Source organism: Piliocolobus tephrosceles, chromosome 10 (genome assembly GCF_002776525.5).
Source record: "Piliocolobus tephrosceles isolate RC106 chromosome 10, ASM277652v3, whole genome shotgun sequence".
Lineage (NCBI taxonomy): Eukaryota > Metazoa > Chordata > Mammalia > Primates > Cercopithecidae > Piliocolobus > Piliocolobus tephrosceles.
The window spans coordinates 22,626,915-22,651,953 of NC_045443.1; the positions used below are offsets into that span (position 1 = coordinate 22,626,915).

Below are 25,039 nucleotides of genomic sequence, written 5' to 3' on the forward strand. Positions count from 1 at the left end.
GACAGAGCAAGACAAGGTCTCAAAAAAAAAAAAAAAAAAAAAAAAAAAAAGAATAACTTCAAAGTTATTCACCATGGTTGCTTGGCTTGACAGATGGTGCCAATAACTGTGATGAGGACTACAGGAGCAAAGATAGTTAGATGGGAGAAAAATTATTCACTTTAAGGACATAGGAAACATGAGGTACCTGAGGATTTCTAAGTGGAGTTGGCCAGTAGACACATAGCTGTCTGAAGCACAGAAGAGAATCAGGGCCTGTGACAGGTCTGAACTAGTGGTAGTTCAACACTAGGGAACACCAACATTAAGGTAGCAGATGAAAGGAACACCAACAAAGGAAGCTAACAAGAAACAGTAAGAGAGTTGTATTGGGACATAGGGTGAAAAGAATATCAAGAATGCAGAAACATGTGTTAAGTGCAGCAGAGATCAAGTAATGTAAGTACCGGTAACCACTAGTTTCACTCATCCAGGACTTTAAATCTCTGTTTCAAAATATTTATTTAACAACTGTTCAAACAAATAATGTCAAGCTCTTACAAAATAATGCTCTTACACAAAAATCAGAAAACTTTTCTGTCTAATGAGAATCTGTGTTATGAAACCGTTGCCTTCTGGGGTTCTAGCGACATCAGGCACATGTTATGATCTAGCATATATTTGAGAAATGAAATCTCTTTTTTCACAGAATTTGTTGCTGTGAGATGTAAACCACGAAAAAGGCAACCTTCTAAGAGCCTCTAGTCTTAGAGGACAGCTATAAACTCTCTGAATCCTGCCCTCTCTGGGGCTTTGCAATACAAAAGAGTAGAGTCTGTTTCCCATTAGTTCTCCAAAAGCCATCATTAATCTTGCGGTAGCGAGGTCAGCCCTAGGAATAACTAGCTGTATAAATGGAATGATGTAAAGAACATGAAGGATTGCTTTCCAAGCCTCCGCCTAAAATCCCCTGCCCAGCCCCGACTCCCAAGACAGTCAAAGTGTCTGCAGTTTCTCCAGTTAAAGAATTATTCTGTTTTTTTAAAGCATTTCGTTTCCTGGAGGTGGCTCCAGTTAAAATGTAGAACCACAGAGAGAAGTAAAACATTATCCTTTATAAACTACTAACAGTTCAACAAAGATAAGTTTATCAAATGACTCACTATCATGTTGAATAGAGTAGAGACTAGACATTGAGTTTAGAAGATCTGAACCACAGGGCCTTGCTAGGGGACAGGGCTCTTGGAACCAAGGAACACCACGTCACTAGGAATGGGAGCAAGGATACCACAACTGGGGAGGGGGTAATGGAAAGCAGCATTCCCCAGACTGTTGTTTTTAACCCACATTTGTCTTTAATAAACATTAAGATCTCTTGGGCCACGCCTCCGCTGATTCTGATCCACTTCCCAGGGAAAGTATGGCCTCTTCTAAGAATCACATCTCTGCATATTCCAAACAACTAAAAATATGTTGGTGAGCTTGATGTTTTGTAAGTTGAGTTGTGAAAATAATTGAGTATGAGTATTTAAATATATAATTATATACTTTGTAGATATAATTATACTTAATTATATATAAATATGTAATAGACATAATAATATGTACATAAGATTATATATTTAAATACTAATATTTGGAAAATTTAATGAATTTCCAAATGAATTAAATGAATAATGTTGCATGTGATTTTCCAAAGACCCATGCCCTGCTGGAAATTCTGACTTGATATTCCAATTGTTCCACGATCACCACCCTATCACTAACACCTTCACTCCAAAACAAGTAAGAGATGAATAATTTTGTCACATTAATTAGAATAAGCTTTTTTTTTTTTCTGAGCTGAAGAGTACCACGGGAAACAACTGTAAGATGAAATGATAATTTAAAGCAGAAAAACCAGCCCATGTGGGAAGAAAATGCTTGGCTAGAATAAAGAAGCATAAGAGTTTGGGATGGCGAAGGATCAACTAATTCTTCCACTTTGTGCTAATGCAATAAGCTTTATTCTTTTTTTTTTTTTTTTTTTGAGATAGAGTCTTGCTCTGTCACCCCGGCTAGAGTGCAGTTGTAGGATCTCAGCTCACTGCAAGCTCCGCCTCCCAGGTTCATGCCATTCTCCTGCCTCAGTCTCTCGAGTAGCTGGGACTACAGGCACCTGCCACCATGCCCGTCTAATTTTTTGTATATTTTATTAGAGGTGGGGTTTCACCATGTTAGCCAGGATGGTCTCAATCTCCTGGCCTCGTGATCCGCCTGCCTCAGCCTCCCAAAGTATTAGGTTTATTCTTAGACTGGGTTGTTGTGGTTTTACAACTATCAGAGTCTGAAAGACAAGAATAAGAATCTCTTACATGTGTGTTGACTAGGTTTAAAGTGCTGAGAAATACTGCCAATTGAATTTAGCTACTGCTATGGAAAGGAATGGTTGCTAGGGTTATTCTCATAGAAACCACAAGGAGACAGGAGACCCACAGGACACCAGTAGGAAGGAATAAATCCCTTTCCTCTTTCAGCTTCCCATAGTGTCCCACTAGTGCCTCCAATTGGAAAGTAGCTGGCAAGGGGGAAACATGATTTGTAAAATCATGGTTTCAGCAACACAAACCAGGGTACATGAAAGTGGTTTTGCAGCTGAGAGGCAATAAGCTACTAAATAGCACAGTGATAAGGCTGGAAGCATAAAAACTTGTTGGAAGATGACTGCAATTATTCAGGAGACACATGGACCAAGGTGACAGTGGAGGAGGTGAATAATGGTCACAAAATATGAAAGTAGAGCCACCATAATTTAGCAGTGGATTTAATAAAATCAGCCAACGGGGACTCCAATTCAAGGTTTTTGAGCTGAGCAAATGAAAAATGGAGTTTCCAATTCTTTGAGATGGGGGAAATGACAGAATACACAGGTTCGCAGAAAAGGGGGAATTAAGAGTTCTGTACTGGTTATTTTAAGTTTGATATTCGTATTATACATCCAAATAGATGAGCCAGGCTGGGAGTTAGGTATATGAGTCTGGAGATAAAAGGCAGGTCTCAGAGTACAAATTTAAGAGTCATCAGAGGATATACATATAGTATTTAAGCCCTGAGACTGGATAAAATCCTGTAGAAAGTGAATAAAATAGGCCGGGCGTGGTGGTGCATGCCTGGAATCCCAGCTACTTGGGAGGCTGAGGCAGGAGAATGGTTTGAACCTGGGAGGTGGCAGTTGCAGTGAGCCAAGATCGCGCCACTGCACTCCAGCCAGGTGACAGAGAGAGAGACTCTGCCTCAAAAATAAAACACTAAAATAAAAATAAATAAAAAATAAAATAGCAAGAGAATCTAAAGAGCATTGACTTGGAAACTATGTGAAATAAGTGGTTTAAGGAGAGAAAAATCAATGTGTCACATGTTCCCAGTAGGTCAAATAAGAGAACTAAAAACTGACCACTCCAATCGGCAAAGCAGAATTAAGGAAATAACTCAAGAAAAATTTCCAAAATGAAAGGACATAATCTTGCAGATTTGAAAAGCTCCACTGCATACCAGCACAATGAATGAAATTAAGCCAATCACTGGGTGTATCACTGTGAAATTTCAAAATATGAGGTGAGGAAGAAGACCAGATTAAAATGCAGGAGTAAGCAGACATACAGGTCACACACAAAAGATCAGGAATCACAATGACGTCAGTTTTCTCAAAAGCAACACTGACTCTAGGAAGAAAAATTGGAGGAACATCTTCAAAATGCTAAAAGGATTTCCAACGTAGAAATAAAATCCCAGCAAAAATATCAATCAAGTGTAAGAGTAGAGTGCTGTGGTGGTGTTTTTTGTTTGCTTGTTTTTTGTTTTTAACATTTACTGAGCATGCATTCTTTCACCCTTTCATATATTCTGTTACTGTCAGAATCTTTGAAATACAGAGCACAGAGTCATAAATCACCCTTTTTTTGTCTCCCCAGGAGTTTCACTCAAGTATCTCAAGTCAATAAATCCTCCCTTTCTCTTTTAAATGGTAAACTCATTACTGACCTCTTGGAATTCTCTTGTTTTCTCTTCTCTCCCAGTAAAACACGGGTAAGCTGTGATACCAACCATAAACCCCTCCACAATATCTCTGGAACTACTTCTCAAAAAAAACAAAGGGTCCAAAGACCTAGGTTCAACTGCCTAATCTGCCACTTAATAGCTGATTGAAGCAATTCACCTAACTTGTCCGTCACAAAAGTTTTCACTGAAAAATCAGGATAATGCTAATACATGCATTACTCACCTCTCAACATATCAGTTCTATGTGCCTCATGGTTGTGCAGTGCTTAGTATTTTCTTTTATGTGCCATGCTTCCTCCAAATATTCCCTGTTTTATTTTCTATCTAATCATTTGTATTTCAGAGGAATTGGCAGATATTGTTTATTTAAAACAAATTATATTTTATCAAATATAATATATTATTTGGCTGGGTACAGTGGCTCACACCTGTAATCTCAACACTTTGAGAGGCCAAGGTGGGCGGATCACTTGAGGTCAGGAGTTTGAGACCAGCCTGGCCAACATGGTGAAACCCCGTCTCTACTAAAAATACAAAAATTAGCTGGGTGTGGTGGTGGGTGCCTGTAATTCCAGCTACTCAGGAGGCTGAGGCAGGAGAATCACTTGAACCCGGGAGGTGGAGGTTACAGTGAGCTGAGATCGCACCACTGTACTCCAACCTGAGCAACAGATCAAGACTCTATCTTAAAAAAAAAAAAAAAAAAAAAAAAAGATATTATTTACTAACTATAAAGAAAAAAGCACTGCCAATAAAACCATGCCTCAGTGTTTTTATAATAGTATTGTGAATAGTCTTGTACTAGTCTCTTCTTGCTTTGGCATTTTTCATCCATTCCAAGGAACACAACAATTTTTCCTACTTTCATCTGCATTGTCTAGACAATCATTTTGCATAGAACTTAGTAACTACTTAAAATAAACCATCATTTGCTGGTGGTTATTTTCTTCTTCCTTTTTTATGTTGCTTTGCAAGAAAATATAAAATTGCTTCCATTATTTCTCTGAAGTAATTTGCTTACAAATCAAATTTACATCCTAGGCTTTGTTTACATCTTTATACACAATAGATATTCTATCTTTTTGGAGATATTTTAAATGCCAGTCAAACTCAACATGCGCAGTACCAACAGTGTGCATAATTTAATCAGGAGGACAGCACAGGAGCAGCTATGAGCAAGGTGATAACTATGTACTCCCAGTGCCAACTATGCCTCAGCTTCCAACTGGACATCACAGGCTGTACGCAGCAGCTGTTTCACAGATGTTAAAATATTAAAAACTATGCAGCTCACAATCAATAAAATGTGTCAATTTAACCATGTGGGTAGCACTTCCTTTTTCTGCCTTTCCCTTCATTTGTATTTGCAATAATATTTATCAAATATGATATCTGTCCCACTAATTTATATTCTGCCCTTGTCAATAATTTGCATGGTGATTCTGATTCTCCTTTGTCTCATTACTGTGTGTATGTGCATGTGTGTGAGCACGTGTATTGTGTGTGTGTCCACGGAGATTCAGATATAAAAGCTACAGTAGAAACTTTGGTTAAAAATGCGTACCATGATTTATAAATCCAATAACACTAAAGTTCTAAAGGTCTGATTTTTAAAATTCTATTAAACAAATTAAAGCAACTTAGGAACAGAAACTTATAGAGATATGTTCTTATAATTCCAGTTGGAAAGAAAACTTTTTTAAAAGAAAAATATTGTTTTAAACAATATATAATCTAATGCAATACAATTAGTAATCATTGAGACTATATTCCATTTAATCTACATGGTTTCTAGTCTCCAGTAAAATGAATTACAAATATAAATTTAGCAATAAAGTCATTTTTATTTTAATAAAGTAATAGAAATATTCACATACTAATAAATATTACTGTCTTATCCGTTTTCATGAGGATAATGAAGGAAGTTCATTAATAGCTGAACAATCTGAAATCATTGAATACGAAATCAACTCTGTGCAATGAATTGTTCACAGATGGACCCCTACCATCTTGCTCTTCTTCTTTTTTTTTTTTTTTTTTTGAGACGGAGTCTTGCTCTGTCGCCCAGGGTTGGAGTGCAGTGGCTGGATCTCAGCTCACTGCAAGCTCTGCCTCCCGGGTTTATGCCATTCTCCTGCCTCAGCCTCCGGAGTAGCTGGGACTACAGGCGCCCGCCACCTCGCCCAGCTAGTTTTTTTTTTTTTTTTTGTATTTTTAGTAGAGACGGGGTTTCACCATATTAGCCAGGATGGTCTCGATCTCCTGACCGCCAGGATGGTCTCGATCTCCTGACCTCGTGATCCGCCCGTCTCGGCCTCCCAAAGTGCTGGGATTACAGGCTTGAGCCACCGCGCCCGGCCCCATCTTGCTCAAAGAGGCTCTTGGCATATATGGAGATAAGATAATTAGCCAGTTTCACACTTTACAATTCAGTTTGCCTCCCACAGTTCAGCAGGGGCACAAATGCCTTGGCTGTAACGAAATAGCTACAAAGCTATTTTGTAAATCAAAAGGTTGACTCTACATTCCAAAAGGGGCATGCAGTCAACTACTAAAGTGGCGTTTCCCAGGATTTGCATCTGAACATCCCTAGGAGGGTTACATTTTCCAGGTCCTCTCTGTCTCCTCAGTGCCATTATCCAGGAGAACAAACCATGTTGATGCCAGACGAATGAAGCACATTCCCTTCACCACACACACACACACACACACACACACACATATACACACACATACACACGCTAATATCATATACAAAACTGACAAAAATGCATAGCTACATTAGAAATCTGAAGAGTCATAGAAGTTAAGAGAGAATTAAGGGGAAATAATCTCAGGACACACACTTTCTGAAAAACAACTTACAATTGATTTCAGACACTTCAGTTTGTTTCTAGTCAACGTGCCTGTTTCCCAGAGATTTATCTCCTGCTCCTTCACTGCGTCTCCCTTCTCTAGACCTTCTTTCTTCCTCAACCCCTCTCTTTTGCTCATCCCAACAATTCCACACTCACCTATTACTCAGATTCAACTCCTGAACCAACACAGCCCCTTGAGTTTCTCCCTGATCCCTAGAAGTCAGCAAGAAATAGTTCCATATACAGACAGCACACCTTCAAAACAAAATTCTGTCGCTGACTGTTAAATGTTTTCTGCCTCATTCCATGCAGAGAGTGGTTGAACAACTCATCTTTGATCACACAGGCAATGCTGTCCCATTAGCTGACAGAAACCCCTCCGCACATTTTCTTTCACTGAAATTGCAAGTCACTGACATTTTACTGATTCAAAAAAATATTCAACTGAAGCACACATTAAAAAGAGGGCTGAGGAGGGGTGGATGAGAGAAAGCTGGTACAAACTGTTGGCCCAGTGGCATATCAATATAAATCCTGGGTAAAGATTCTCCACCTGGTACCCTTGCTGGGACCTCCCCTAATGTTTCTCCACGGGGTGCAACCCATTCTCAGTGGGCCTGCATGAAAGTGCCACGAGAACTTGGGCTATTCTAATACTTATTTACTAATTATGTACTAATTTTGCTTTTAGAGTAATGTTTGATCTTATCTGCTATTTAACACTGAACACTAGAGCTTCACAGAGGAAAGAAAGGAAGAAGATAAATGGACATTTACACGGTAACTCCTGTGTGTCAGGTCCTGGGTTCTTGGTTCTATGCTCACCTCTGCTGCTCTTAGGACAAGGTCACCGGAAAGATGTGGAGAATGTTCTTTTTTTTTTTTTTTGAGACGGAGTCTCGCTCTGTCACCCAGGCTGGAGTTCAGTGGCCGGATCTCAGCTCACTGCAAGCTCCGCCTCCCGGGTTTGCGCCATTCTCCTGCCTCAGCCTCACGAGTAGCTGGGACTACAGGCGCCCGCCACCTCGCCCGGCTAGTTTTTTGCATTTTTTAGTAGAGACGGGGTTTCACTGTGTTAGCCAGGATGGTCTCGATCTCCTGACCTCGTGATCCGCCCGTCTCGGCCTCCCAAAGTGCTGGGATTACAGGCTTGAGCCACCGCGCCCGGCCAAGATGTGGAGAATGTTCTGACTCTGAATTAAGTGCATAAAATTTGGAGTTCAAGTTAATCTCATTTAAATCTGGAAGGGCAGGAATACACACACAAAATCAGGGCTTTATTCATATTGTTTGCACCTCCAACTCACAGGGCTGTGTTATTGTCAAAATGAGTTAATATTAGGAGAAATTATAAAATAACAAGGCCCTTTTTTAAAGAGATGGGGCCTCACTCTGTCTTCCAGGCTGGAGTACAGTGGCATGATCACAGCTCACAGCAGCCTTGAACTCCTAGGCTCAAGTAATCCTCCTACCTCAGCTTCCTAAGCAACTAGGACTATAGGCACCATGTCTGGCTAATTTTTTATTTTTGTAGTGGTAAGTTCTCACTATATGGCCCAGGATGTTCTCAAACCCCTGGCCTCAAGCAATCCTCCCACCTCAGCCTCCTACCTCCCAAAGAGTTGGGATTACAGGTGTGAGCCACTGTGCCCAGCCAAGGTCTGCTTTTTAAATATTTTTTTTCCCATCATAAAGTTTTGCAACTTTGGAAAATGTTGAGTTTTTTTCCTTAGAGATTTTCTCTGAATATCATTACATATATAATTTTATATATTTACACATTTATATATTTATTTTTTCACTTAATATTAGAACATGAGCATTTCACCATTTATTAAAACCATTTATGTATATTAACCCATAATGTCTTTGCATAATATACCATCAATACAGATATATCATAAATTACAGAATCACTGGTATACTTTTTTAGGTTTGGAGATATCATTTTGTTCTCATTATCCATTTATGATGTACATAATACGTTTGTGTACAGTAGAGATTTTCTTGTTTTTTAGGATGGATTTGTAGAAAAATCATGAAAAGTCTATTTTAAAATAATTATTATTTATTTATCTGTCATCTTTACTAGAGGTTTGTTAATTGTGGTAGACTTTTCAAAGAATCAACTTTGGCTTTTTGGACCCACTCTGTTGTATTTTTGTTTTCAGTTTATTCTTTTCTGGTTTTTGTTGTTGTTGCTGTTCCTCTCCCAACCTTTTGGAGATCCTGGATTTAAACTGATGCTGTAATGGAATAGGTCTTGAGGGACTTCAGGAAGGCAATGAGTTTATTTTGAATATGTGAGGGATATAAATTGTTGTCACTCAAGGGCAGACTGTGGCAGATTATATTTTCCAGAGATGGACACAAAAAATCTCCTACCATGCATACTCTTCTAATAATGTTACTTGAAAACTTCCCCCAACAAGAGGTGGATCTGTGCTAGAACTTTTCTTTCTTGTACCTGGGTGGGACTTTGTGATTGCTTCAACCAATAGAGTATGATGAAAGTGATGCTAGCGCACTTCCCATGCAAGGCTATTAAAACGTCATGCACTTCAAATTGTTCTGTATGGACACCAGCTTTGGGGGAAGCCAGCTGCCATGTAAACAGTCCAACTTCCTGGAGTCGATCATGCTGAGGGTGCCCACACTAATTCACTAGAAGAAACCACACGGAAAGCCCTGAGACTACAGGAAGGGAGATGCTTGACCAGCTCCGGCTACTCCAAGCCTTTGCCATTTCCACTCCAGCCACCATGTGAGAGATCATGAGACAGATCTGTTCAGCCTAGTTCTCCCTGAATCCCTGACTCACAGAAATAGTGAAAGATACTAAAATTATTGCTGTTGCTGCTTAGGACAAAAGGATGACTTGTCACTAAGAAGTAAAAAACTGAAAGAAGAGCTAATAACATTTCAATCTCCCCCTCCCAACTTATGCAATGTCATTTACCAGTATTTTAGTTGTCTTTTGTTTTGATCACAAAAATCATCTGCAAAAATAATGTATTATAATAATTATTATTTTATACAGATAAAATGGTTTGGATTTATTGATATGCTTAGCAACTCATTTGCATCCCAGATTTTTTTTTCTGGAGTAACATACTGCTTTTCTGAGATATATTCTTCAGATTTCCTCTCAATGAAGGATCTTTGGAGGTAAAAAATCTGTGTCTGTTTTTCAGAAAACATTTTCTATTGAAACTACTATTGAAGAAATAGATTGCTGAATATGCATTTCGATATTGGTAGTTTCTCTCTCAGCACTTTGAAGATACTCTTCCACTGCTTCCTGATGTCCATTTTTACTGTTAGAAGTTTGTTTTTAGAGGCCGGGCGCGGTGGCTCAAGCCTGTAATCCCAGCACTTTGGGGGCCGAGACGAGTGGATCACGAGGTCAGGAGATCGAGACCATTCTGGCGAACACGGTGAAACCCCGTCTCTACTGAAAAATACAAAAAACTAGCCGGGCGAGGTGGTGGGCGCCTGTAGTCCCAGCTACTAGTTCCAGCTACTCGGGAGGCTGAGCCAGGAGAATGGCATGAACCTGGGAGGCGGAGATTGCAGTGAGCTGAGATTCGGCCACTGCACTCCAGCCTGGGCCACAGAGCGAGACTCCTTCTCAAAAAAAATAAAAAAAAGAAGTTTGTTTTTAGTATAATTATTCTTTTCCAGGTGATCTGTCTTTTCTTTCTGGCTGCTTTTATAAGCTTCTTTATTATCTTTAGTTCTGTTTCACTAAAATTGTCTGTTTGCATTTTAAAAAATTTTAATTGATCTGCTTGATACTTTGTGTTTTCTTTACTTATGGATCACATTAATCATGAATTCTGAAAAAGAATTCTTATCTCTATTTTATAGTTCCACAATTCCACTTTAGCATATTACTTCTTATTCTATCCTCCATGTTTCTTTGTCTTGCCTTTATATTTTCCATAGCCTCATTATCTGGAAAATAATTTGCTTTGTCTTCCAGTTCACCAATTCTGTCTTCAGTTATGTCTAATTTGATGTCTTTCTATTTCAACAATTATAGTTTTCATTTCTAAAAGTTCAATTTAGTGCTTTTTCAAGTCTACCTACTTAATTTGGATATTCTCTTATTGACTTCTCATTCTTTTTATTTTCTATAAAGATTACATATTTAGTAATCTACTGCATCTGACAATTCCAGTAAGTTCTCAGGCATTAAATTCATGTTACTTTTTGTTTGATTTTTGTCTCTGAGAATTTACACTGTTGATGGCTTGTGTACATTTTGAGTGTTTGCTTATGAGCTATCATTTGTTTGAACATAGCATATAAGAATTCCATGAGCTTTCTTCCAGAAGAAATTTGTTTGCTTCTGTTGGAAGCCAAGGGCTGCTACTGACCTGGAACCACAATAGGCTCCTTCGTAGAGCTTAATATGGGACACCCATTAACATGGTGAGTCCAGAGATTGGTCTCTTTTCTACGTTTTGATATCTGACTTTTATAATTCTCAGCATTTGGTCTGGTTTTTGTTCCCTTATTTTCTGTTTTTGTTTTTTTGGTGGGAAGGTGGGCACGCAGATATGGTTGGAGATTTCTCTAAATCTGATGAGTACAAAAATGTATTAAATAATATGTTTTATCCAAGAACAAAATGTATTGCAACAGGAGAGTCCTCTTGAATAGCTAATTTGGACATCAGTCAGAATAGCTTCTACTAGATGCAGTTACATTATCTCATTTATATCTCTCAACAGTCCTCAAGGTAAATAATTTTATACTCAATTGACATATGGTACATTAAGTAACTAAGGTTACATAGCTAGTAGGTAGGAGTACTTACTACCACTAGCAGTAGAATTTGAAAACAAATCCGTTCTAATCAAAACTTGTGTTCTTCACTGCTGTGTAATATTGCCTCTCAGACACCACCTCCATGTATTCATATTTTTAGGGGATTTTTCTTTTCTATCTCCTACTTGCTATCTCTAGTCTCAGTTTTATTATCTGCCTTCTAATTCCCTTATTTCAGAACAGATGTTAGAATAAATAGCTATCAATGACTCGGAAGCCTTAATACAAACACTGATAAGCTGCTCTGAGTTTGAAGGAAAAAAAAAAAGAAGTCAGACAGCAAAAGAGATATGGAAGTTTTAGGAAGGCAGTTTGAAACATGCATGTATATTATGTGTACATTGAGTTGTACACAATTTTAAAGATAAATTGCTATAACCTTCTTGGACCCAAGTTATTTTCCTCAAAGCTCAAGTTATTATTTAAAAAGCACATAAATAACAAAAACAATTGTTCCCCCTGTGATTATCTCTATGTTCTCAATTCCCTTTATTAAACTTAGAGGCACTAACCATCAGATAAAATCTCTTCCCCTTGTATGCAGATTATACCTCAAAATAAATATTGAGGTCTCATATCAAGTCCCCTTATTGAATTAAAAGTAATGCATTTACAAATTTTAAAAGTTTAACTCCACCATGATTTTTACTACATTTGTTCTGAATACCTTTCTGTTTCCTAGTTCATGCCAACTCCTTTTTTTTTTTTTTTTTTGAGACAGGGTCTTGTTCTGTTGCCCAGGCTAGAGTGCAATCATGGCTAACCTAACCTAACCCTAACCCAGCCTTCTGGGCTCAAGCAATCCTCTCACCTCAGCCTCCTGAGTAGCTGGCACTACAAGAACATGCCTCCCTACCCAGACAGGTTTTTATTATTTTTTGTAGAGAACATTTTTTATAATTTCAGAAGGTCATATGTTTTGTATCTGTGTCCACACCCACATCTCATATTGAATTGTAATTCCCCCGTGTTGGAGGTGGGGTCTGATGGTAGGTGATTGGATTATGGTGACAATTTCTCATCAATGGCTTAGTACTATCCCCTTGGTGCTGTCCTTGCAATAGTAAGTGACTTATCATAAGACCTGACTGTTTAAAAGTGTGGCAGCTCCCTCACTCCCTCTTGCTCCTGCTATGTGACATGCCTGATCCCCCTTTGCCTTCTGCCATGATTGTGAGTTTATGAGGCCTCCCCAGATGCTGAGCAGATGCCAACATCATGCTTCCTGTAAAGTCTGCAGAACCATGAGCCAATTGAACCTCTTTTCTTTACGAATTACCCAGTATCTGGCATTTCTTTTTTTGAGACGGAGTCTCGTTCTGCCACCCAGGCTGGAGCGCAGTGGCACGATCTCTGCTCACTGCAAGCAATGTGGGAATGGACTAATACAGAAGGGTTCCCTCAAATTTATAAAATCCCTTCAATGGACACTACAACCATGGGCACGTCTGCTTCTGTGAGTAACTTCAGGGTTTGAGGTCATCTCATCTCATTCAACTTCGTATGTCATGTCCCAGAGTAGATTTCAAGAAATATTTGTTGGCTCTCCTTTTACTCCTCCTCCTCCCCATAAATTTCCAGACCTTCAAATTCCATATGTATACTTTTCTAAAATATATTTGCTCAAGACCAATCTGATAGTCTAAAGAACTCTCTTTTCCAAATTCTATTTCCATAATTTTTCTTTTCCTACTTCATAAAAGAAAGTCATGCCTCCTATTATCCCAAATACTATAATGATGCATTGCCCCAAAGGATAAAAGCCACTAAGCCACCAAACAAAGAAACATGTCCAAAATACACAGCTTCTGAAAGAACATCACCTGAACAAAAGCAAGCATTTATTTAGAAGAAATAGAAAGGAGCTGTGCCTTATTTTGTCCAAGGGACAAACTCTTGATAGTTCCCTGTACTGTATATGTTGAATAATTAAACCTCAGAAGTGAGATGATTATAGTGGATTATACTGTAACACTTATTTGAATTAAAAAGGTAGTCCATCTTTTCTGACAAAAAGTTAACTTAATAAATTAATTTGACAAAGAGACGGACTGTGCCATGAGGACATGTAACATCGGAAGAACTAGATCCGCACTTCTGAAATTCTGACAATACATATTTAAAGCATATGTATGTAATGCCCTCAAAAGTCCATACTTGGCAACAATGTAACCTATGCCACAAAAATTAGGTTAATTAAAATAATCAAGGGAATCATGGATTTTAAAAATCTTTTAAAGGATATTTGGACACTAACTTGACCACCACACAATATAATCATGTAACAAAATGGCACTATATCCCTGAAATTCATACAAATAAAATAAAGAGTATTTGAACAAAAATGTTTTAAGACGAAAGGCTACAGACGGTGCATTGACGAAGGGTACTGATATGTATGAATCCTCTGCCTTCCACCTGCAAAGGCCAGCAAAGGAAGAAAAAGGATAATAGTAAGGAGTTTAAAGATCTAGCTGCCAGATTAAAACCACCTCTCTCCTCTCTTCGCCCATAAAAATTCAATCAGAGGATGAATGTGACTGCAAAGCCCTTTCTAATCTTATGTCTCAGGCACCCTAACTAATCTTTTTGTTCTGGGTACTGTCAAGAAGAATGCACTCCAAACAAGATATCCTTTTTTTTTTTTTTTTTTAAGGCAGTGGTCCAGGGACTGGTTTCATGGCAGACAATTTTTCCATGGGTGGGTGGGGAGGTGGGGAGATGGTTTTGGGATAAAACTGTTCCACCTTAGATCATCAGGAATTAGATTCTCATAAGGAGCACATACCTTGATTCCTTGCATGGACAGTTCACATGGGGATCATGCTCCTGTGAGAATCTAATGCCATCGCTGATCTCACAAGAGGTGGAGCTCAGGCCGTAATGCACGCTGTTCCACTGCTCACTTTCCTGCTGTGCGGCCCAGTTCCTAACAGGCCATGGACCAGTATTGGTCTATGACCAGGGGGTTAGAGATCCCTTCCTGCAAAGGCAAGGAGACTCCCCTGCAGCTATGGCTGACATCCAAAGTGAACCCCGGAACATAATGTAGGGAGCCAGATGCATCTGTTGCACCTCCTTTTACTTTATTCTATATCAGCATTTTTCTCCTAAGTGAAATATCTCCAAGAAAAAAAAGTTTTGTGTTTTAAAGACATTAAATAATTATACCTAAAAAAAAAAAAAAAAAAAAAAAAGATATCCTAACAAAGGCTGTAGCAAAGCTCCTTCTTACTGTAGCAAAGCTCCTTCTTACTGAGAATTTCTTTCAGATAGAGCAATAAGTATTACCTTCTCCAACTTTCTTTTTGTCACTATAATTGTGTGTGCCTCTCAAATATGTGTACTTAATTTTTCTAAAACCTGTTTTATCTTGTTCCTGATGTTTTCTAACAGAATTTTGTAGTGAAAACTCTTAATGCTTATAACTTCTGATAGAATATTTTTAGCAGAATCAAGGTTTTGGAGACAGCTATGAAAATTAGCATTTCCACTGCACATCTTTGCCCAATGAGGTTAATTTTTCATCACATGAAAGTACAAGGTAACTACTGATGTCTTGGATTTGCACAGCTTTGAGGGAAGACTACGAGATATGAATAAAATATCTAATATAAATAGGATAATCTAATATAGAAATACATACGGCCTTTCTCACTTTAATATCATTTCTTCCATTTTACTGGGCCATGAAAGTATAGCATCATCTACATTTTAATCCCTACATACAAGTGTTTGCACTTTGTATACCACCCTGTTTGCATATACTGCTAGCCACGTGAAGAAGATGCTATGAATGCAGTCTCAGATGTATTTAACCAAAAGTTTCCAGCACTTGCTACCTGTTTGATCCCTTCTATAAAATGAAAAGTTGGTAATTGATGACTTAAAACATTGTATTCCAATTTGAGCACAGAGCTTCACAACACTGACAGCGGTACTGATAAGGCTTTAACTATATTTATATTCAAATATTTTTATTGGCCAGGTGTGGTGGCTCATGCCTGGAATGCCAGTACTTTAGGAGGAAAAGGCAGGTGGATCACCTGAGGTCAGGAGTTCAAGACCAGCCTGGCCAACATGGTAAAATCCTGTCTTTACAAAAAATACAAAATTAGCTGGGCATGGTGGCGCATGCCTATAATCCCAGCTACTTGGGAGGCTGAAGCAGAGAATCTCTTGAACCGGGGAGGCAGAGGTTGCAATGAGCCAAGATCGCTCCACTGCCCTCCAGCCTGGGCAACAAGAGTGAAAAACTGTCTCAAAAAAAAAAAAAAAAAAAAAACAGTTTTTATCAATCCTTATGTTCAAGACACTGAGATCCCTTTTATATAGAACTTACACTCTAGTATACTTCTCTGGAACTCAATTTTGTCAAAAAAGCAAACTGAGAACCTTTAAACTATAAGTTGTATAATCCTCCATCACTTAGCATACCTTTTTCTTACATTTTTAGTAAAGTATATATACTGAAGAGTGCATCTAACACACATATGCAGCCTAAGGAATCATTATGAAGTTTATATCCATGCTATACCAGCCTGGCCAAGAAAAAGAACACTTCTAGCAATCCAGAAGTCCCATTATTCCACACCTGAACCCAATACTCTTCCTACCCTGATAGGTGATTACTTATTATTCCTTATAGTTTTACTTGCTACATCTTTGTCCCTAGCTGTATTGTTAGTTGCTTTTATTTTTATTTTAAATTTTCTTCCTCTCCTCCTCCTCCTCCTCCTCCTCCTCCTCCTCCTCCTCCTCCTCCTTCTTCTTCTTCTTCTTCCTCTTATTTTAGAGACAAGGTCTCACTCAACAGACTTTGGTGCAGTGGCACAAACTTGGCTCACTGTAGCCTTGACCTCCTGGACTCAAGCAATTCTCCTGCCTCAGCCTCCCAAGTAGCTAGGACTACAGCCACATGCCACCATACCCGGCTAACTTTTGTATTTTTTGGTAGAGATGAGGTTTTGCCATGTTGCCCAGACTGGTCTCAACTCCTCAGCCAGTCCACCAGCCTCAGCCTCCCAAAGTGCTGAGATTACAGGCATGAGCCACTGGGCCCAGTAGCTTTATTTTTAAGTCTTAACCACCTGAAATAATTTTTGGTATAAATTATGAGGTAGAGGTTTAATTTACTTTATATTTTTCCCATATGTAATCTAATTATCCCAACATCGTTTTGAAAAGTTTATACTTCTTCGCTATTCTCGACTCTTCATATTTATATCACTGATATAAATATGACATCTGTCATATATATGGTTTATATCTATGTGGAAATATTTGGGAGTATCCTATTCTGTTTCACTGTTCAGTTGGTTTATCTCTGCACCAGAGCCATGTTGTCTTAATTATAATAGCTTTTTAATAAGTCTTAACATCTTATAAAGCAACTCTGCCAATCATTTTTTCTTCAAGAGCTTCTTTGTTATTCTCTGCTCTTCATATTTCTACATAACTTTTGAAGTTTAACACACATATACACATGCATGCATCATTAAGATTTCCATTGGAATTTCAATGAATCTGTAGCTAGATTTGGGTAGACCTGGTGCCTTTACAATACTGAGTCTTTCAATCATGCACATGGTATTATCAGTACATCTAATCAGGTTGTCTAAAGTGTCTCTCAATAAAATTTCATATTTTTTCCAAAGAGGATTTGCTTTCTTGTTTAATTAAATGTATCATATTATTTGATGCTATTGTAAATGCAATTTTTTCTTGTTACAAAATGGAATTGGTGTATGCATGTTGATTTGAACAGAAATGTTGTTACATTGAATACATTTTTTAAAATGAAGAAACTTTCACTTTTACAAAATTATGTATAACCTGTGAAAACGCTACTGTCCCCTTGTGCAACACATGAATCACAGAGGAAGATCAGAGGGTGTGATGGTGTATGTTATGAAATATATATTTGATCTTTGACCTTGTAACTCCTAAAATCTTTAGCAACTCCACAGTGATACCTTTTTGCATCTTAATGAGTTGACTGACAGCTGACCAGCCCTTCAAGGTGGGGGCTGGTCACTGGAAAGAATCAAGGCAGGATTCTAGGGTTGGGATTTTCAGCACCACTCCCTGACCTCTGGGAAGGAGAAAAGGGTTACAGGTTAAGTTGATCACCAGTGGTTAATGGTTTCATCAATCATGCCTACTAACGAAGCCTCCATAAAACTCCAAAAGGACGGGGCTTGGAGAGCTTCCAGATAAGAAGGTGGGGGTTTCTTAAGGGTGGTGTGCCAAGGCACAGAAGCTCCACGTCCCCTCCCCCATACCTCATCCTATTCACTCCTTCCTCTGAATCCTTTGTAACATAATAAACGAATAAACGTAAGTAAGTGTTTCCTTGAGTTCTGTAAGCTGCCCTAGCAAATTAATCAAACCCAAAAAGAGAGTTGGGGGAATCTCAACTTGAAGCCAGTCAATCAAAAGTTCCAGAGGCCTAGACTTGTGACTGGTAGGGGTGGTGGGTAGTCTTGTAGGACTGAGCCCTCAGTCTGTGGGATCTGACACTATCTGTAGATAGTGTTGGAATTGAATTGGAGATACCCCGCTGGTGTCTGCTGCAGAACTGCTTGCTTGCTTGGTGTGTGGGGGAAAAACACAAACACATTTGGTGGCAGAAGTTTTCTATGTTGATTATTCTGGGAAAACTCTATTGTCTCCTTGGGCAACATATGGATTTCGGAAAAAGATGAGAGAGGGTGTGATGGTGTAATATTCTGAAATACATATTTGAGATCTTTGATCTCATTTTGTGACATACAACGCCTAAAATCTTTAGAAACTCCATGGTGTTATCTTTTTGAATGTTAATGAGTTTACTGAGGCCCTATGCAGCTTCAGGGTGGGGGCTGGTCCCTGGAAACAGCCAGACACCCCGCAATCTTGGTTCTTTTCACAGTCTTCTGTGTTGTAGTGTGAGAACAGAGAAAAAGCAGTTGGTCAGCAGTGACCAGAGATGTCCCTGGTTGAGAGCATGGGCTTTGGAATAAGAGAGGCCTGGGTGAAGTTCCAGGCGATTATTAGCAGCTGTGTGCATGAACAGATTCCTAGATTCACCACATCACAGGATTCTTCTGTCAAATGCATAAACTAAAATAGCTCCTGTCTATTAGGATTGTTTTAAGGACAAAGTGAGGCACTACCTATAAAGAGCACAGAACTTGGCACACAGAAATGTGAACTAAATACTTACCAACGTTAGTGATAATGATTCTTGCCTGTGCATGCATATTTTCTTCATAGTGAGCTTAACTTTCCTCTTCAAAATTTAATTTTTGACTCTGTCCTTCCTCCATTTGTATTTATATTTTTTCCCCAAAAAACAATCTCTCCCTCTCCCTCCCTCCTTCGTTTCTTCCCTCCCTCTCTCCCTCAGCTTGTTCTAAATCTTGCTCTGAACATTCTTTTTCACATTCCTTTTTAAATCTTACAACAACTCCACATATTCAGGTAGAAAAACAGAATCTTCTGGTCTTGGATACAATATATTAAATGTTTCATTTCCCTCCAAAGGAACATGTGTTCCTGCTTAAAACTTATTTTATTCCCAAATCAAAATAATAGTCAAAGATGTGTCACCTTTGGGGGAAACTGGGTAAAGACTATGTAGAACCTTCTTGTAAATTGTTTTTTTGCAATTTTCTGTGAATCTATAGGTGTTTAAAAATAAACTGTTTTGGCCGGGCGCGGTTGCTCAAGCCTGTAATCCCAGCACTTTGGGAGGCCGAGACGGGCGGATCACGAGGTCAGGAGATCGAGACCATCCTGGCTAACACGGTGAAACCCCGTCTCTACTAAAAATACAAAAAACTAGCCGGGCGAAGTGGCGGGCGCCTGTAGTCCCAGCTACTCCGGAGGCTGAGGCAGGAGAATGGCGTAAACCCGGGAGGCGGAGCTTGCAGTGAGCTGAGATCTGGCCACTGCACTCCAGCCCGGGCGACAGAGTGAGACTCCGTCTCAACAAAAAAAAAAAAAAAAAAAAAAAAAAAAAATAAACTGTTTTAATAAAAAAATTTCTTGTACGTGTTCTAATTTCTTCTTTGTACTTTTCTGTTTGATTTCTTATAATGAACATATATTTGTGTTGAAAAACAATAAAGTTACTCTTACAAGAATAGAAATAAATACATTTATATGGATTACATTTCTAAATATAAACTATAAATGCATTAGAAAAATTCAGGATTTTTTTTCATGGAAGGGAGGAGCATCAGAGTAAGAAAGGTTAACCAAAGAAAGATTGTTTTTTAAAAGAAACCATAAAGGAAAATACTAAAAAGTCTCATTGCATAAAAAAATTTTAAATTGCAATAGAATATAAATTAAAATATATGTAACAGGCTAGAATAAAATATTTGATACAAAGACTTAATATCTATAATATAGAGTTCCTATAAATCAATAGAAAAAAATATATATATATATATATTTTGTGACGGAGTCTCTCTGTCGCCCAGGCTGGAGTGCAGTGGCCGGATCTCCGTTCACTACAAGCTCCTCCTCCCGGGTTTACGGGAGTCTCCTGCCTCAGCCTCCCAAGTAGCTGGGACTACAGGTGCCTGCCACCTCCCCCAGTTAGTTTTTTCGTATTTTTTAGTAGAGACGGAGTTTCACCGCTTTAGCCAGGATGGTCTCGATCTCCTGACCTCCTGGCTTGAGCCACCGCGCCCGGCCAGAAAAATATTTTTAAAAGCAAGTCAAAAGTAGGCAAAAAATACAAAGAAGCAGAAGAAAAAATACTAATAGTCAATACCCACTCAGCTCTTCTTATATTCAGAAAAATGCAAATTAAATAAAATATAATGTGTCCTTTTTTCCCCACAAATAGTATTATTTTTCCATATGGGTAACAATCAGTCTTATCCATTATTGAAGATAAATGGTACATTGTGTGGGGGGGGGGGGTAATTTAACAGTATCTCCCAAAATTAAAAGCTGATTGCATTTCTAAATACGTATTTTATGGGAATACTTATGAACCAAAACAAGTAGTGCCACACTGTGAATAAGTGAACACACATGCTGTTCACTTGGATGGGACTTACTTAGATGACAAGCGCCAGGACCCAGAACATCTGTGTATTTCACTCCTAATTGCTAGGGACACAGTAGGACCTAAAGCAATGCTTGATTCCTCCTTCTCTACAATGAACAATCCTTGGAGAAACAGCTGATAGCTCACTGATGCACTTCATCAATTAGAGACTGACCCCCTACCTGAAGCTCCCACAGCAGCTTCCCAGATTCCAGGGAATTTCAAGATTTCTGGAATTGATACTAGAACAAGAATTTTACAACTGCTCTCCCAAATATGATTGAATATAATATAATGGAAGGTGATATAGTATACTATAACCACATATTCTTGTACATCCTGACAATATTGCTATTTTAATGCATGCATGGATTGGCCAGAGCAATGTAATGGATTGGTCATTGCTTTGTTTTTATTCTTGATATTAATTCAGTTCACAGTTGCCAATCAATAAATTGGGACCGAAGTCAACAAATTGCAAAGTAGCAGTAATGAGTAAGCAGAATATTGTGCTGTTCTTTGATCAAAACAATTGATCTTCTTGTTATTTCTACCATCTCTAAAGGCAAGAAATAGAATCCCAGAGGAAGCATAAAATATTGTTTGGATTCCCATAATCCTGCTTTCTTTATTTACAATTCCCTTCTTCATCCTTCCTGCCTGTCCAGATGGTTTTCCTCTTGATTTCCCAAACTGAACTATGCTCACTGCCTTTGAGATGCTAAGTACTTGAGAAGATTTCATCTTCATTCGTCACAAACAGAAGTCATAAACTCTTACCTTTGCCGAATTATGCTGGGGTTAGCGGTCACTAAATGACTTTTGGATCCAACATCTTTAGTGTATTCACTTGACAAAGGAGGGAGATTGCATCTAGAGAAACAAGAACAAACATTTTGGAATGATTCGCATATTTTAAATCATCAGTTAGAATAATACAAATAGAAATTTTATTAATTCTAGCTCAATTCACAAGTAACTGTTTCTTTTTTTAACCACCTCTCCCTTTTAATAGACATTAGATGAATAATTAACTATCAGCATCTTCCAAATGCTGTCATAAAAACCACTCCTGTTTAGGAAGAAAGATAATGTCAGCCAAAGGGGTAAATGATCTACAAAAAGAAAGAGACAGTAACTAGGAGGTATTTATTCCATTCAAAATATTTTTGAGAGGCTAGGACAGACATTCTTAGACCTGAATTAGAGCTCAGGACAGTGTGGTACACTAGAGGACACGAGACCTACAGTACCTCTGCACACCCATAAACCTCAAAAGACAGGGAAGAATTAATATATTTTCTGGTGTTTTTCTTTCTTTTTCCAAAATCTAAATTGTAAGAGTGCATTCAGGGCCATGTGCTATTCACTTAAATCACAGCATGTCTGACTTGTGTGTGTGTGGCCAGTGCACAGGCTGATTACTGGTGAAGGCATAATGGCTCATCATCCAAATAAATACAGTGATCCACCATCCCAGTTCAGCCAAAGGAAAGAGTACAGGTGATTTTTCCCTGGTGATGGGAATAGCCACTCCACTCCCATTCCCAAAACACCACCCTGCCCCAGTTGCTTTCCTTGGCCACCATGTCTTACAAATGCTTACAATGGGAAATATGACCACCCCAAATTCAAACCCCATGGCTTTCTGCCTGTGGAACATTAGGCAAGTTAATTTATTTGCCTAACTTCAGTTTCTACATTACACAAAATGAGGATAATGATTTTTCCTATTTCATTGAATTGTTGTAAGGATTAAAAATGGTATGTAATAAAAAAAATTCCCTAACCTTGATGTGTACACTTAGTAAATATTAAAAAATATCACAAATCATATATAGCATACAAAAATAATTAAATATAAATTTATTATCTATGAAAACACCAATTGGGCCTATAGTTTCCATTAAGCTTTCTTTTATTACTGAGTCCTCATTTCTCCTCTCCAACCACATGTCTAACTTGATTCCTACCACATTAGGGCATCTGTAACTTTTTATCACTTCAATAAACCAAAGCATATCACTTACTTGTAGGTAAAGATATCTTACAAATATTGCAGTCTCTGCTAGTTCCCCAACTACTAAATTTTCCCTACAAATTACCCCCAGTATCCAGGCACCCACTCAGCTGATCAGCTCACGTTCTCTGATTTTGTCTCTTATTTACCCTGTGAGTGTCACCACATCACGGCATCCTAGGCAGAAACTTGTCTCAGTTGATTTAGAAGCTTCTTTTTATCTGCCCTTTGGTGATAAGATACTGGTTTTTCTGGTAGCTACCAACAGGTCAGTTAACCAGTCAGTGGCTTTTGCTGAATGCCCACTGAAAGCACACAGCGCTTGGGGGTGGAGCCCAAGTCAGAGAACCTACTCTTGAGGTATGTACAAGAGTAGGTCGAGTGGTTGCCCCGTATCCCATGTGGTATTGCCTGAGGATTCTCATGAGGGAGTGAGTTTATGCGTTAACAGCCAGGCTCATTCGGTTGTGGCAACTGATTGTGGTCTTGTGATTTAATCGATCTTTGCAAAGAGGAAGATGACTTCCAGGATAAAACAGAGACTAAAATTTGGATACTTGTCTCTTAAAGAAGCTTTGATCTTAATTGCCCTTGGAAGCATATGAGAATCAGCTATGTTATGCTAAAACTGTAAATTCTGAGTATTGCTGGAGAGTGCTGTCAACGTGTTTTGTCATTATTAAACAAACTGATTTTCATGACTAAATACTTTTTTTCCTGTGTGTTCCATGGCTCATGTGTCTGGGTCTTTTCATATCTACTGCCACAGAGTAATAGCTCAAGAAAAGAAAAACTTGCAGTTATTTATTATCTTCTAGAACAGAGGGGAATGCTTAAAATCATAAAGATAACATTTTATATGAATTTTGATGTATTTCCAGAAAATAATGACAATACATTTTGGTGTAAGTTCTGGGTAAACTTTTTCTTTAAGTGCAAATATCTGTGACACTTTCCTGTATCTCTTCTCTCAGGAAAAGCACACCATAATTTTAGTTCCTCAACTCATAAGTTGATAATTACAAAGATGTACACAAAAGGCACATTTAATAAAGTCAAATTGTTTTAATAAGGCATATTTGTGGTGTAAAATGTTTCAAAGTTTGCATTATTGCTGTTGGCACAATTAACACATATTAATGACTGAAGCGGCTTAGCAACTGTACTCATGATCTTAAAAGAGATCTGATCAGAGATTTAACAAGAAATGAATATTCTTTGAATTGGGATGTGGAAACAAGTGGGAAATGGGCTTGATAGAAAGAAATCTTAAAGTAGAAAAATCACAAAATTACTTTACTTCTTTTGTATATGTGAGTATACAAAACATAACATTTGAGCATAATTCAAAAGGCAACAAAATTATGTTCCCTCATTCATGTCCCCAGGCCAACCAGTTCCTTTTGAGGATGCAATCCCTGTTAACTTTTGTCTGGCAAATCTTCCCAATAAATTGAATTCAACAATATTATTTTTTAAAGTATTGCTTTTGGCTACAGAGCAAATGTTTACTTTGAGAAATGGGAAATTGATTTTCAGCACTAGAAGATGTGTTTGAAAACATTTAAGCAAAGAAAATTATGAAATTGTTATATCCTACTCCTAGAAGACACTTTGAACTATAATCTGGTATATCACTGCATACAGGCAGCACTATTTTTGGATGGTCTCTCTCAGTACATCTGTCCATCACACACCCTACAGTCTAGGACCGGACATATGACATTTATTCATTAAATGTTTAATTTTGAATATATAATATTTTGATATATTAAGCATGCCCCAAAATACACATTAAGCAACGATTTATTAATAGATCTGCAAATGGTCAAATAATTTTAAAACAATTTATCAACTTTTATTACTCCTATAATTTAAACTATACATAAGGCTTTTAAAAAATTAAAATGTGTCATAAAACAGCACTATTCTTGAAATTAAATCAAAGGCATATGTATACATAGCTCTAGTTACGGTGCTACCTTCTTTGAATTCTTTCAACCCTCATCTCCCCATATTTTAGAAACATTATGCTTAATATTGTGCCAGGCACTCTAATCAGAAGCGCCCATTAATTCTGAACTTGAATATTTCAACATCAGATTGCATATAAGACCAACAAAGTCTTGTTTACTTGTGATAAATATGGCCCACTGGAAATAACAGATAACACTCTATGGTGCCTAAGCCTAGTCTTCTACATGTCAGTAAATGTCCATCTTCACCAATGGATGACACACACACATACACACTCATGAA

At 38.1% G+C, this 25,039-nt stretch overlaps 1 protein-coding gene across 2 annotated transcripts in view; it reads right to left on the reverse strand.

The window, feature by feature from the left end:
• ST8SIA1 (ST8 alpha-N-acetyl-neuraminide alpha-2,8-sialyltransferase 1) overlaps nucleotides 1-25,039 on the reverse strand; it is a 139,384-nt gene that overhangs the window by 30,044 nt on the left and 84,301 nt on the right. For both annotated transcript variants that reach the window (XM_023209077.1, XM_023209078.1), the window contains one exon: nucleotides 21,541-21,633. In XM_023209077.1, coding sequence (XP_023064845.1) covers nucleotides 21,541-21,633 — 93 coding nt within the window. The remainder of the gene's footprint in view (nucleotides 1-21,540; nucleotides 21,634-25,039) is intronic.